We start from the raw sequence: 16,368 nt of genomic DNA, 5'->3' as shown, positions 1-16,368 counted from the left end.
CTGGGACACATTATGGTGGGTACTATGGGGAAGGGGGGAGCACTATGGGGGTCATCTACGGGGGCACTGAGAAGGGGTATTTTATGTTGGCACATTATGGGAACATTAGCTCAACTGGGGGCATTACAAAGGGGTATGTTTTGCATATTATAAGGAGAATTATTACTACTGGGGGGGGCATTATGGTGGGCTTTATTACTCCCCCATGGTATGACCCCCTAGTAGCAGCACCAGCCTCTCCCTGCTCTGCTATTCCTCTGCCCCTTCTCCAAATCCTTATTATGAAATCTTTCTCATTAGGATAAAGCACAACATCAGCTCCGCCGAGCCCCCGGCCAAAGTGTTGAAGTGGCGTCCGAGATCCCCAAGGGCCAAGTCAAGTAACTGTAAGTTTTTATGGGGGTTCTACAAAAGAGCTATCGTGGGGCAAAGTTCATATTCGTGTTTACACACGTGTTTTAAAATGAATACTTTCAAAGTCCCACAGTCCTTTGTTCTATTGCTTTAAGTATATTCTTGTTTTGAAACAACATTGATTCTTTCTTAAAAACGGGGGGGGGGGGGGGGGGGGCGCAGTTTGCCATCTTCGCCCTGGGCACCAAATGGCCTTGTCCCAGCCCTGACGTCAACCGACATCACTATTGAATTTGTTGGGTGCAAACAGTAGAACGAGTTCTCCTACTGGTCTGAGGAACAATTTGGTCTCTCCCTGTCTCCGTATTTTCAATTCTACTTTGCGTATAATTCCGTCCTTACTTGGGAATGTCTTAGTCACAAGACCTAACGGCCACTCGTTTCTTCGTGACTGGCAGTCTTTCATTAGGACTACATCGCCGGTCTGAAGGTTAGGCTTGCTGGTTTGCCACTTTCTCCTCGGTTGCAGAGTGGGAATGTATTTCTTTTTCCACTTGTCCCAGAACGAGTTTGAGAGACTCTGTACTTGTCTCCATTGATTCTTGTAAAGATCTTTGTAATTGAATTCTCCAGGTGGAGCACAAATTTGTTCAGTTTTTTTGGGTGAGCAGTGTGGCGGGTGTGAGAACTGTTGGGTCTACTAGTTCGAACATGGCAGTTTCTGTTGTGTTGGGCGACGGTTTTTACAAAAAGGTGGGGCCTGTAAACCAGATCGTATCCATGAGACAGTCAGCAGCGACGGATCTGGTTGCTTGGTCTGCAGGGTTGAGATGAGTAGGTACATGTTTCCATTGTTCATGAGAGGTAGATCTTCTGATCCTTAGAACTCTGTTATTGACGTAGACATAGAAGCGTCTAGCTCAGGGGTAGGCAACCTCCGGCACTCCAGCTGTTGTGAAACTACAACTCCCAGCATGCATACTTGTTCTGCTCTTCTAAGAACTCTCATAGAAATGAATGAAGCATGCTGGGAATTGTAGTTTCACAACAGCTGGAGTGCCGAAGGTTGCTGATCCCTGGTCTAGCTTCATTACAGATAAGTATATCCCAGTACTATCTTGCTATCTGTATAGAACTCAGAGTCTTTAATTTCCAGGTCCATTTCTGCAGCGATGAGTTCGGCTAACCCCACCGCTAACACCGCGGCACATAGTTCCAGGCGTGGCATTGTGTGTTCCTGGAGTGGCGTTAGTTTCGCTTTACTCATGACGAACCCTACATAGTATTGTCCGCTGGTATCTAACGTCTTCAAGTAAGCTACAGCCGCAATTGCTTTGACTGAAGCATCGCAGAAAACACAACGTTTTTGTGTCTCAACCTTGGTAGTTGGTACAGAAACATATGGACGAGCTATGTGAAGATCCGATAAGGCTGTAAGGGAATTCTTCCAGGCCATCCACGTGGTTCTTTCCTTCATGGGAAGGGGAGTGTCCCAGTTTGACCCTTCTCTGGTGAAGTCTCTTAACATAGCTTTACCTTCGATGAGTATAGGAGCTGCAAATCCTAGTGGGTCATATAAACTGCTTATGGCCGACAGTACTCCTCTGCAAGTAAAGGGTTTTTCTTCTCTGCTAACCTGGAAAGTGAAAGTATCAGCTTTTATGTCCCATAGTAGGCCAAGGCTCCGTTGCATCGGAGGTGAGTCAAAGCCTAGGTCTAAATCCTTCAAGTCTTCTGAATGGTCTTGAGAAGGAAAGGCTTCCAACAATTTCTGGCTGTTAGAAGCGATCTTGTGTAGCCTCAGGTTAGACAGAGAGCATCTCCTGGGTTCTTTTAAGAAGACTGATTGCAGTCTCATCTGAGGGCATTGATTTCAGACAGTCATCCACATAGAAGTCCTTCTCTACATAAAGTCTGACATCCGCTCCATACTTTTCTTCTACTTTCTGAGCTGCGCGTCTTAATCCATAGATGGCGACTGCAGGAGAAGGACTATTGCCGAAGATGTGAACTTTCATATGATACTCTGTAACATCTTTAAAGGGATCGTTGTCCTTGAACCATAGGAATCTCAAGGAATTTCTATGTTCTTTCTTAACTAGGAAGCAATAAAACATCTGTTGGATATCAGCCGTGAATGCAATAGAGTCTCTGCGAAAACGGAGAAGCACTCCTATGAGCTTGTTGTTTAGATCCGGGCCTGACAGCAAAACGTTGTTCAATGATACGCCTTCACACTTGGCACTTGAGTCAAACACTACTCTGATCTGACCTGGCTTCTTCGGGTGATACACGCCAAACATGGGCAGGTACCAGCGCTCTTCCGAGTCTCGAAGTACAGGTGCTAGCTCTGCATGACCGTTCCGGAATATCTTTTCCATGAAGGTAAAGAAGTGATCTCTCATCTCAGGTTTGCTTCGTAGGTTGTGCCTAAGGGAGACAAATCGCTTGAAAACTTGCTCTCTATTGTTGGGTAAGCGTTGTCTTTGAGGCTTAAAGGGTAGAGGTGCAACCCAGCTTCTTGTTTCGTCCTGCACCATTCCCTGCTCCATTATATCTAGGAACAGTCTATCTTCGAATGACATCACTATACGATTGTCTTCTTTAGTATTTCGGAAGACTGTGAATCCCAGGTGGTCTTGATTGGCATCCCAGACAAAGTCATCGTAGGTGGGACCTGCAAAGGTACCTGGTGATGAAGTGCTTTGAGGCAGTTCCTTGATGAAGAAGTGATTTTTGCATGGTTGGAGAAGAGATGGGTGTCCATTCTCAAGTGTACTGGTAAGCATGTTGTAGACAGTTGTTGGTTTGTGTACACCTCCCAAACAGACTTCTCCTACAATGACCCATCCTAGGTCAAGTCTTTGGGCGTATGGAGCGTTGTGAGGTCCATTAATCTGCTGTCTAACCTTGTTGACCTGTAGGATATCCCTCCCAAGGAGTAATACTATCTGAGCTTCAGGATCAAGGTTCGGGATCAGGTGTCTTATACGCTTCAGGTGAGGCTGATGCGCTGCTACTTCTGCCATGGGTATCTCAGACCTGTTGTCAGGAATCTGGTTACATTCCAGTATAGTTGGTAAAGGCAGACGCACTTGATCATTGCTGGACTCAACTATGTAGCCGCTTCCCCTCCTTCCGGCTGTTTCCACAGTACCAGCACAAGTTCTTAGAGAGTAGGGGGCACCGGGTCCTTTGATGTTGAAGCTATCAAAGAAGGCAGACTTCGCTAACGACCTGTTGCTTTGATCGTCTAGAATTGCATACACTTTGATGGCTTTGTTTCGATCGTCTGCTGGGTAAACCTTCACTAGGGAGATTTTAGAGCAGGATCTGCCTCCCCTGAGGTCTCTGCAAACCTCTGTACATTTAGAAGTAACTGCCAAAGTGTCAGTATTTGTGTCCTTCAGCTCCCCGCTATGCTCTTAGGTTTTGGGTGAAGCCCACGATGGTGGCCCAGGGTGTAGAGCTGTGTTATGGTTTGAGCTGTCACATTCGGCACACTTTGCACTAACCTCACAGTCCCTGGCGAAGTGCGAAGTTGAAGAGCAGCATTTAAAACAGATGTTGTTCTCCTTGAGGAAGGTCTTGCGGTCTTCCAATTACTTTTCTCTGAAGGTTCTGCACTTAAGTAGAGAATGAGGCTTCCTGTGTAAGGGACACTGTCTGTTCGGGTCCTTGGGTTTGTCTCCTCCTTGATAGGAGCTGAACTCTTTATGGACTGAACCTGTGGAAGAAACTTTAATTTTGTGGACCTCCACCGTTGCGCTTTCTCCAGCTTTATCACCGTTGCGCTTTCTCCAGCTTTATCTGCATCTCTTGTACTGTGAAGCTGGCTTTTGCCTTTGCAGCTTCTGCTTTTAAGCGGACAATGGCGGCAGCTTCTCTGATCGATGTCCTATTAGAGCCACTTACCTATTAGACCTTGTCTTACTGGAAGATGCTCGCCTATTAGACATGTTGTGACTGTTAGGAGACTGCTGCGATATCCGTAAGTAGGCTCTGCGTGGATAATGGCGGGCTCTGTATAGTCAGATATTCGGTGCGACTGTTAGGAGACTGTTGCGATATCCGTATGCAGGCTCCGCGTGGATAATGGCGGCTCCGTCAGTCTGATCTTCAGAGCTTGTTCTCAGCAGTCGATTCACTGCTGTCTTTGGCAGTTATTCACTGAGCTTGTTCTCAGCAGTCGTTTCACTATACTGTCCTCATACACGTTAGCAGGGTGTGTAATCTGACATGTAGCTAAACCTTTTGTCCTCTGAGAGAAAAAGAGACTTTTCCGCTTTAAGGTTCTCTTTATTGCTCGTAGACTGACAGGAAAGGTGAAACTACAGAATAAAACAGTAGTATTTTAGAACTTAAATATCCATGGTACATGGCATAAGACACAGAATAATCTGCTATACATTCAGTATATAAGATAATACAATGATAGTGAGCTATCAGATACAATAAATCACAGAAAAAATGCACCAAACGGATATGCCACTGACTATACTGGCCAGTCATAAATGCAGATATTAAAAGCTGAGACTTTTGCCAATATATTCCTGTCAGGAAAATATCGGAGCCCATCATGCACCACGTCACGGTCACTCAGCATGGCAAGGGGTCCTACCACTACGCTAACTATGGTGTGAACAAGGTCTGAAGGTGATGAAATCCAGCTCACAGCCAAGCTTCCACACAACCGCATAGCAGGACAACTATTGCAATGTGAACAAAGCAAGACTGTAAGCCACACCCATATCAGACCATGTGATGGAGGTTACCAGGTGCAAAAGAGTGTTTGAATGCCAGGTAAAGGCACATACACTACATATAAAACAAGACACAAACACAGAAATATAGTGGCAAATCTGGGGGAGCTGCTCAACCATTAACACTGTAGCGTGTTTTTCATTGCAGCCCCAACGCATGTGGACCGCAGCAAACGACTATCCCCAGCAAAAAAATGCATACAGTGGAGGATGTCGGCTCGGTCCACATGCACCACAAAGGCATCCTACACAAAACGGAGCATTGTGCGGATGAAAATATAATCATATAAATCACAGAAAAAATGCACCAAACGGATATGCCACTGACTATACTGGCTTGTCATAAATGCAGATATTAAAAGCTGAGACTTTTGCCAATATATTCCTGTCAGGAAAATATCGGAGCCCATCATGCACCACGTCACGGTCACTCAGCATGGCAAGGGGTCCTACCACTAAGCTACCTATGGTGTGAACAAGGTCTGAAGCTATCAGATACAATAAACATAATAAACTGCATTTAATGACACATAGATAGTGCTCTTACCGACTATGCTCAAAAACAGGCTGAATAACAGATGATGTGGCAGGAAAACCAGTGAGAGTGTGCAGCTCCTGACATAAGATGGTGGCTGCTTGCTGTACCAGCACAAGACTAGCAAGAACCAGGAACTACCCACAATGCTCTGGGACTCCCATAATGCATAGAGAAAAACAGGCAGGATGAAATACCTAAACTCATCAATAGATGGTGGTGTTACCACACAATGTAATGCAAATGAATTACAACATAGTAAATGCAATATCAATTGCTAAACAGACAGAAACAACTGGATCTTTACCTGGGGACAGAACAGTCAGACTGCAACTGCAAAACTGACACTTCAGGAAAAAATTCAGTTCTTACCTCACCGAGTCTAGGAACTTTGGTGACACGTATCTTCCGTCAATGACAGCCCCTTGTTCCTTCTTACACTACCCAAGCAAGTGAGCATACATCGGGCCTAGTGTTGGGCGAGCATGCTCAGCCGAACACCATTTTGACTTGAGCATCTGTGACATTGTGTAATTTTTTTTGCCGCTGGTGACAGCGACATTACCTGCACTACATCTGAAAATATGTCATATTCTAGGTTCTTCAAAGTAGCCTGTCTTTATAACTGCTTCCACAAATACTGCTCTTCTATAGGGACTTTGTCACAGGGTCATTTTGAAAATGACAGGCAGAGGAAGAGGCAGGCAATTGCACAGGGGTGGTAGGGGTTGGGCAGTCGCACCAGGCCGGAGCCTAAGTGGGAAGTTGGAGAAGGTGCGTGCGATTACGTCAAAGGACGCACCAGAGTTGGTTGAGTGGCTCACTCAGCCTTCCGATTCTGCACCCTTCTCATCCTCTGTATCAGCACCCTCCTCACTCTCTGCTGTGTGCACCCCCAAAGACACCACCACCACCTTAGCCCCTCCACTCGAATCAGAGGAATTATTTTCCAATCCATTCCCAAACCTTACCGATGCACAGCCATTCTTGGCATCAGGTGAGGAAGAGGGGGTAGCAACGGCCGCCACCCAGCGGTCTGACGACAGTACCCAGATGAGCCCAAGGAGGGTGGTCCCCTTCCCCTGTTGCTGCCTACTCCGAGATCTCTAATGTCAGTGTTGGTAAAGATGACAATGATGACGTGTCGATGGATGTCACGTGGGTGCCCACAAGAGAGGAAGAGGAGGGGAGTTCAGAGGGAGAGACAGAGCAGCAGATGAGGAGGAGAAGGAGGAGAAGCAGGCAGAACTCGCAGTGCACAGGAGGCAAAAAGCAGACTGCAAATGTATCTGGAGCAAGCTATCCACATCTGGCGCTCACAGGAAGCCGGCACATGGCTCTGCAGTGTTGGCTTTTTTTAAAGTGTCAGCTGCTGACAATAGTGTTGCCATTTGCTGTCAACACATAAGTCGCGGTAAGCCGAACACTCACCTAGGGACGACCACCTTAAGAAGGCACCTGGCCTCCCATCACCGAGCCCAGTGGGAGCAACACTGTCAGAACCCACAAAGCCACACTCCCGGCGCTCCACGTCTTGCCTCTTCTCCTTCTCCTCCCGTTTGACCTCCATTTCACCTTCCACCATGCCATTGTCAGGCTTCCGTGGCCCAAATGTTGATGACACCGGATAACCCTCTTGCCCAACCAATGACCGCTGGTTTGTCGGAACTGCTAGCCAGCCAACTACTGCCATATAAACTGGTTGACTCTGAGGCCTTTAGCAAAAAAATTGTGGCCATTGGCACACCGCAATGGAAGGTCCCCGGAAGGAAATATTTCTCCTAGAAGGGCATCCCAGAGCTATATGGCCATGTTCAGCGGCAAGTGAATGTACCTCTGGCACACAGTGTTGGTGCCAAGATACCTCTGACCACAGAAACGTGGTCTAGCAAACATGGGCAGGGAAGGTACATCACTTTTACTGCCCACTGGGTGAACCTTCTGACGGTTGTCAAGCATGCAACCGGTGGCACCTGTGTGGATTTGGTGTTACCGCCACGGATTGCATGCAGGCCTGCCTTTTTCTTCTCCTACTCTATCCTCCGTCTCCTCCTCAGCTGACTGCTCCTTTTCCACTGATACCGCCTCTTCCGCTGCACCCCCTCCCCAGCTCCCCAGAACCTATTCGACGTGCCAGGTGAGACATTGCCACGCTGCGCTGTTTCGAGTACTCCACCAACATGGCCAGTGGCGATGACGCCGTTATCAGCGTTACAATACCACTTCTATGTCTCCTTGAGAAAACACTTAGGCCGATGATGGAAGAGGAGTTGGCCCAGGAGGAGGAGGAGTAGGAAGAGGGGTCATTTTTAGCACTTTCAGGCCAGTCTCTTCGAAGTGACTCAGAGGGAGGTTTTTTGCAACACCAGAGGCCAGGTACAAATGTGGCCAGACAGGGCCCACTACTGGAGGACGAGGAGGACGAGGATGAGGAGGAGGTGGAGGAGGATGAGGATGAAGCATGTTCACAGCGGGGTGGCACCCAACGCAGCTCGGGCCCATCACTGGTGCGTGGCTGGGGGGAAACGCAGGACGATGACGATACGCCTCCCACAGAGGACAGCTTGTCCTTACCTCTGGGCAGCCTGGCACACATGAGCGACTACATGCTGCAGTGCCTGCGCAACGACAGCAGAGTTGCCCACATTTTAACGTGTGCGGACTACTGGGTTGCCACCCTGCTGGATCCCCGGTACAAAGACAATGTGCCCACCTTACTTCCTGCACTGGAGCGTGATAGGAAGATGCGCGAGTACAAGCGCACGTTGGTAGACGCGCTACTGAGAGCATTCCCAAATGTCACAGGGGAACAAGTGGAAGCCCAAGGCGAAGGCAGAGGAGGAGCAAGAGGTCGCCAACGCAGCTGTGTCACGGCCAGCTCCTCTGAGGGCAGGGTTAGCATGGCAGAGATGTGGAAAAGTTTTGTCAACACGCCACAGCTAACTGCACCACCACCTGATACGGAACGTGTTAGCAGGAGGCAACATTTCACTAACATGGTGGAACAGTACGTGTGCACACCCCTCCACGTACTGACTGATGGTTCGGCCCCATTCAACTTCTGGGTCTCCAAATTGTCCACGTGGCCAGAGCTAGCCTTTTATGCCTTGGAGGTGCTGGCCTGCCCGGCGGCCAGCGTTTTGTCTGAACGTGTATTCAGCACCGCAGAGGGCGTCATTACAGACAAACGCAGCCGCCTGTCTACAGCCAATGTGGACAAGCTGACGTTCATAAAAATGAACCAGGCATGGATCCCACAGGACCTGTCCATCCCTTGTGCAGATTAGACATTAACTACCTCCCCTTAACCATATATTATTGTACTCCAGGGCACTTCCTCATTCAATCCTATTTTTATTTTCATTTTACCATTATATTGCGGGGCAACCCAAAGTTGAATGAACCTCTCCTCTGCCTGGGTGCCGGGGCATAAAAATATCAGTGGCCTGTTCCAGTGTTGGGTGACGTGAAGCATGATTCTCTGCTATGACATGAAGACTGATTCTCTGCTGACATGAAGCCTGAATCTCTGCTATGGGACCTCTCTCCTCTGTCTGGGTGCCAGGGCCTAAATATATGACAATGGACTGTTCCAGTTTTGGCTGACGTGAAGCCTGATTCTCTGCTATGACATGAAGACTGATTCTCTGCTGACATGAAGCCTGAATCTCTGTTATGGGACCTCTCTCCTCTGTCTGGGTGCCGGGGCCTAAATATATGACAATGGACTGTTCCAGTTTTGGCTGACGTGAAGCCTGATTCTCTGCTATGACATGAAGACTGATTCTCTGCTGACATAAAGCCTGATTCTCTGCTATGGGACCTCTCTCCAATTGATATTGGTTAATTTTTATTTATTTTATTTTTATTTTTATTTATTTCCCTATCCACATTTGTTTGCAGGGGATTTAACTACATTTTGCTGCCTTTTGCAGCCCTCTAGCCCTTTCCTGGGCTGTTTTACAGCCTTTTTAGTGCCGAAAAGTTCGGGTCCCCATTGACTTCAATGGGGTTCGGGACGAAGTTCGGGTCGGGTTCGGATCCAGGTGTTCGCTCAACTCTAGTCACACACCATTGGAACAGGCCAGTTTACGATATTTAGGCCCCTGGCACCCAGACGGAGGAGAGGTTCATTCAACTTTGGGTTGCCCCGCAATATAATGGTAAAATTAAAAAAAGAGAATTGAATGAAGAAGTGCCCTGGAGTACAAGAATATATGGTTAAGGGGAGGTAGTTATAAATGTCTAATCTGCACAAGGGATGGACAGGTCCTGTGGGATCCATGCCTGGTTCATTTTTATGAACGTCAGCTTGTCCATATTGGCTGTGGACAGGCGGCTGCGTTTGTCTGTAATGACGCCCTCTGCCGTGCTGAATACACGTTCAGACAAAACACTGGCCGCCGGTCAGGCCAGCACCTCCAAGGCATAAAAGGCTAGCTCTGGCCACGTGGACAATTTGGAGACCCAGAAGTTGAATGGGGCCGAACCATCAGTCAGTACATGGAGGGGTGTGCACACGTACTGTTCCACCATGTTAGTGAAATGTTGCCTCCTGCTAACACGTTCCGTATCAGGTGGTGGTGCAGTTAGCTGTGGCGTGTTGACAAAACTTTTCCACATCTCTGCCATGCTAACCCTGCCCTCAGAGGAGCTGGCCGTGACACAGCTGCATTGGCGACCTCTTGCTCCTCCTCTGCCTTCGCCTTGGGCTTCCACTTGTTCCCCTGTGACATTTGGGAATGCTCTCAGTAGCGCGTCTACCAACGTGCGCTTGTACTCACGCATCTTCCTATCACGCTCCAGTGCAGAAAGTAAGGTGGGCACATTGTCTTTGTACCGGGGATCCAGCGGGGATCCGCCTGGGGCCCAGCCGCCACTACATTTACCCAGTGTGCAGTTAGGGAGATATAGCGTCCCTGGCCGTGCTTACTGGTCCACGTATCTGTGGTTAGGTGGACCTTGCCACAGATGGCGTTGCGCAGTGCACACTTGATTTTATCCGATACTTGGTTGTGCAGGGAAGGCACGGCTCTCTTGGAGAAGTAGTGGTGGCTGGGAACAACATACTGTGGGACAGCAAGCGACATAAGCTGTTTGAAGCTATCTGTGTCCACCAGCCTGAATGACAGCATTTCATAGGCCAGTAGTTTAGAAATGCTGGCATTTTAGGGCCAGGGATCGAGGGTGGCTAAGTGGAAATTTATGCTTTCTCTCAAATGTTTGTGAGATGGAGAGCTGAACGCTGCCGTGTGACATGGTGGAGATGCTTGGTGACGGAGGTGGTGGTGTTGGTGGTACATCCTCTGTTTGCTGGGCGGCAGGTGCCAACGTTCCTTCCGAGGCGGAGGAAGAGGTAGCAGGGGGAGCCTGAGTGAGTTCCTTGTTTTTAAGGTGTTTACTCCACTGCAGTTCATGCTTTGCATGCAGATGCCTGGTCATGCAGGCTGTGCTAAGGTTCAGAACGTTAATGCCTCGCTTCAGGCTCTGATGGCACAGCGTGCAAACCACTCGGGTCTTGTCGTCAGCACATTGTTTGAAGAACTGCCACGCCAGGGAACTCCTTGAAGCTGCCTTTGGGGTGCTCGGTCCCAGGTGGCGGTGGCCAGTAGCAGGCGAACTCTCTTGGCGGCGGGTGTTCTGCTTTTGCCCCCTGCTCCCTCTTTTGCTACGCTGTTGGCTCGGTCTCACCACTGCCTCTTCCTCTGAACTCTGAAAGTCTTCAGAACTAACATTATGAAGCAGGGTGGAAGAAGTTTAGTGACATACTTCAGGATGTTACATACCCCTTTACTTTAAGTGAAGCCGTCCTCGGCGTATGTTAGGCAGTGAGGATTAAGCTCTGGGTACCCAATAAAATACAAAGTGCTGCATGAATTACATATAATGACATTACATAGACAAAACATTTAACGATTTCCTCGAGGTTCCTGCCCGCTAGAGTAAGGTGTCCAACACACAGTTTCCTTCTCTTGGTATAACCAGGTAACCTATTACTGCACAAAGCAAACATTACTGACTGACTTTGTATATCGTCTACCAATATCAAAGAAAGCATGGGGGTGTCTTTACTCCGTAATCCCACCATTGTGTAATGCAAAGCCCGCAAATAGAACCTAATCTGTTTGAAAACTTGAAGTTTGAAATGTGTTTCATGTTTTATGTGAGCAAAAGAATGGTTTCTAATATGTGCTTAGTCCTAACTCTGTGTCTTCTTTAGCCGTTGCAGGTTCTTTTTGCTGGAGAAGCCACAGAAAGAAACTTCTATTCGACAACACATGGAGCTCTTATGTCTGGTTGGAGGGAAGCACAGCACTTGATTGACAGATATATAGATCTTGGGGCCAATGTTAGCAAAGCTAAGCTCTAAAGATATACTCATCAGTAAAACTGCTGGTTTCACATGAGCGAGTTCAACGCATTCAACTTATGTCTGCGGAAGCTACTGTACTGACCTCCATAGCACTGAAGAGGTAGCATAGCATTATATTGATTTATGATGCTATGTAACCCTTAGGGGGTCATTAATTAATACTGGTGTTTTAAATGGCGGTCTTAATAACCCCTATATCTGGCGGTGGACCTGCCAAAGTTATAAAGAGGCACAGGCTAAAACAGATGTGGAAAATGATGAATGAGAATGGTCTGCCAGCCCATCCCCTTCCCCGCCCACGCCATGCCCACTTTCTTAGACCTGGTGTGAGAGGGGAAAAGTCACAGATTGCAGCGCAACTAATTGTTCAGAAAGCGCCACAGGATGCAAAACGTCCGTAGGCTGGCTGCATCTGCTAAGTATTACTCCCTGCATCGTGCATTTTGTTTAATAAAGTGGACATTATACAACTTGGGTGAGTGCCATGGATTACATCTATTTTCTGGATACTCATAGCATTATGTCAGTGTTATAGAATACATTCCAGAACTCTAAGGGGTATATGGCATCATAAATCAATATAATGTTATGTGACCCCCGTCAGTGCTACGTAGGTCAGTACAGGAGCTTCCGCACACACACACTGCAAATTCAATGCGTTGAACTCACTCGTGTGAAACCAGCTAATATCTTTATGATTTACAGATAAAATAATAAAATATATAGTTCACTACAATACTTATACTAGGCAATTTAAAGGGCTTATCCCATGAACATTTATTACGTAGCCACAGGATAGATCACATATGTATGGTCTTTGGGGCCGTACCACAGGACCCCACAATCACTAAAACGGGGGTCATGAACTCCCATTCTGGAGGCAGTTGAATGAAGTGTTGTTCCATGACACTCCATTCATTCTCACAGAGATAGCTGTGATCTTCCTTAGTCCTATAGGCACTGTGCATGCTTGACCACTCCTCCATTTAGGCTATGGCTACACTTTAACACTGGTGGCGGTCAGGATCGCAGTGGTGATCCCATTGAAAAGAATGTGACTTCAGTGCCAGTTGCAAAAAATTTGTCAGAGTCGTGCTGTGATATTATTCACTTCTATGGAGTCACCACTAGCCTGCAATCCTGGCTGTGACAGCTGTCAAGCGTGTAGCCCTAGCCTTAAACTACTGTGAAACAAGAGCTCAGGACTTCCCTCTAGTTATCCGTAAGGGTGGGGGCCCCAATGATCATACATTTATCCCCTAAAGTATTCTGTGTGTAGGGGATAAAGAATGAAAAACAGACCAGAGGGCTGCACCTTAGTGCAATAATGTCTGGAGAACTGTCACAAATGACATTTAGTACGCTAGCCTGAATCAGTTGTGCTAAATATTAGGCATAACGCTAATGTGAAACTTGGACAGTGAAGATGTGCCTGCTGCGACATGTCTTTGGTTGATCTGTTGCACCTGTGAGTGGGGCCAGAGATTAATACTTGACCTACATTCTTAGTCAGGAATCCGCATCTTCAAAGAGTATGTCCGCTATTCCAACATGTTTGATTAAAGGCCACAAGCAAATGTGGTGCTGAACCTTCTTTAATTTTAGTAGGCTACGTATTTTACAAACCTTGATGATTGATGTAATTGTATCATGGCCTTAGGAAGGCAGAATCTCAGTGACTAAATATGAAGCCTATAAAAAATAAAAGACTTTACACCAAATCTGCATGTGGTCTTTCAACAAGCATGTTGTCTACTGGACTCTCAGTGGTTTGTATGATGGCACTCTTGCTTCTTGAGCATGTGGATTCCCATGTGGGATCATTTTTCATGAGTCATGTGGAGAGGAGATAAATGTTGTTCCAAGGGATAACCCATTAAATAATTATGCCCATTTTACTGCTGGTATTACAGAAAGAGATTATACCCATTTGTCTGTGACCTTTGATCACCAGCTTCAGAGGAGGTTTGCATTATATAATGCAATGCTTTGTACATTATTAAAAATGTTAAGACTTGCTTTGTGTGATGTTTTTATTTGTTGTAATATCTTTTTTACTTAAAGGGGTTGGCCCATCTGAGACATTTATGGTATATCATTATAGTATCATTACTGTAGGTCAATCACTTCTGGGACCTGCTCCTATCTCCAGAACGTATAGTTGTCAACTGTCCTCAATTTGGCGGAACTGCCGCTGATTTTCGGAGAAAATTGAGGGAGTTAGTATGAAAACCTGCCCATATATGAGCATTCTGTTTTAAGGGTCAGAGCATTCCCATGGGGGGTGGGCTTATATGCCCCGATTTTTCAAACTGAAATGTTGGTAAGTATGAGAACGGGGCCCCTAATTTGAAGTAGAGCCCAGCACTCGTATGGCGTGCTCTCGATTTGCAAGGCACTGGTTTGAAAACTGTAGAATATTTTTCGGCAGATAAACCCTTTAAAGTATAACTGTCGTTTCAGTTTGAAGAGTCTTCTATTAAAATTCTTTTACTGAGCACTAAAGATGTCTGTGTGTAACAAGTCAGATAGGCACGGTTATGGACAGTGATAGTTAGGCCACATATCTATAGTCAGGGACTGAGGTAATAGGAGGCGGCTGTTACACACAGGCGTCTTCTGCAGACTGAAGACAGAGTCTCCAAAACTATACCCTGTTTTCTAGTAATAAAGTATACTACAAAAATGTTAAGGGCTCTCTGTAACAGGGCGCCGAAGGCGCACTCGATCTCCCATCAGCTGCAGAGCTGCTGTTTAGCTTCGGGAGCGAGGATCTGTGTTCAGCCTCGTTCCCAGGGCGGCTTTGCTAGCTGGGAGGCTCCCTGCTCCTAGGTCTGCCTTGAGCGCCGAGCTGATCACTCAGTGCTCGACTTGTATGTCTGTCGGTCATGTGACGCTGGCCACTTCACATGACCCTCACTCCCCACTATAAATACAGGCGGCCTGCTGGCTACAGGTTGCCTGTGATTTTAGTCTCTTAGGCTGTGTGTATTGTTAGCTACTCTATTGATTGACCTCTGGAATTTGACCTTGACCGTTTCCTAACCTCCCTTTGCCTGCTCCCTTGGTTTTGACGCTACATCTCGGATTCTGACCTCGGCTCGTTCTCGGATTTGGCACCTGCCTCTTCCCTTTGTATTTATGTGACCTCCCGAACAGACCTTGGCTAGCTGACCCGCCTTTGCCTTCTCCTTCACAGGGTACCTCTCTCTTGTCCACTTCCTTGTCCATTTGTCTGCCTGCTTCTCGCGTACCGTTCTCTGCCTAGCTGTCCGGTACCCTCTCTGTTCCTTCCTCCCCTACCCGGCACTTACGGAGGTTAGGGACCGTCGCCCAGTTGCGCCCCGTCAGCTAGGGAGGGTGGTGCAAGTAGGCAGGGACAGGGTTTAGGGTGGCAGTCTAGGGGGTGCACTTCCTTCTACCTTCCCTCCTCGTGACAGTTTTCCAGGAGTTTTAAAGTGATGACCTATCCTTGGAATAGGTCATTAGTACCTGATCGGCGGTAGTCAAACACCCGGGACCCCCATCAATCAGCTGTTTAAGAAGACACCGGCGCTTGCTTTTCTACAGGAACACAGGGATCACTGGACTATAAACAGCAGGGTGAGAAGATTCTTCAAGGAGGGAAGGGATGCAAATGAGCTCTTTACAAGCTCTGCCTCTAATGCCATCAGATGTAAGGCAGCTATCCTATAAGTGAATGTTCAGCTCTTTAACTAAGCCTTGATACATGACTTGGATATTAAATAAGCCAGCAACTCATCTGCAGACAGCTGTTTCGGGGTGATTGCCCCTCATCAGTGCAGAGCAGAGAGTACTGGCTTAAATTCTTCAAGACATGAATAGATCCTATATGCAGCAGTTCTTCTGTTACAAAGAGGGGATATTTATCAAAACTGGTGTAAATAAAAACTGGCTTAGTTGCCCATAGCAACCAATCAGATTCCACCTTTCAATTTCAAGAGCTCCATTGGAAAATAAAAGGTGGAATTTGATTGGTTGCTATGGGCAACTAAGCTAGTTTTCCTTTACCTTAGTTTGATAAATCTCCCCCAGTGTGTTAACCACTTGCTCCAGTTTATTTTTCAGTGCTTATTCTCTTAACCTTTTCAGCACTGGGCCATTTTCCATTTTTGCTTTTCTGATTTTTACTCACAGCCTTCTGGGACTCATAACTTTTTTTATTTTTCTGTTCACATAGCTGTATGGGGGCTTGTTTTTTTGCTGGACAAGTTGTGTTTTGTGATGGCACCATTTAATATTGTATATAATGGACAAACCTGATTGTGCATGCAATTAGGGGTGACATGGTGTCATGGCACCTTTAAATGCATGTGCAATTA

General features: G+C 47.0%; 1 protein-coding gene across 1 annotated transcript in view; it reads left to right on the top strand.

The window, feature by feature from the left end:
- Positions 1-14,042, top strand: part of LOC121005653 (peroxisomal N(1)-acetyl-spermine/spermidine oxidase-like) — a 74,573-nt gene extending 60,531 nt beyond the window's left edge. The window contains exon 7 of the mRNA XM_040438426.1: positions 11,873-14,042. Within this exon, the coding sequence (XP_040294360.1) occupies positions 11,873-12,022 (150 nt within the window). The 3' untranslated portion in view covers positions 12,023-14,042. The remainder of the gene's footprint in view (positions 1-11,872) is intronic.
- Positions 14,043-16,368: the final 2,326 nt, after the last annotated feature.

This window comes from Bufo bufo, chromosome 6, assembly GCF_905171765.1.
Source record: "Bufo bufo chromosome 6, aBufBuf1.1, whole genome shotgun sequence".
Lineage (NCBI taxonomy): Eukaryota > Metazoa > Chordata > Amphibia > Anura > Bufonidae > Bufo > Bufo bufo.
The sequence above is the reverse complement of the archived record's forward strand: the minus strand, read 5'-3'. Positions and strand labels throughout refer to the sequence as shown.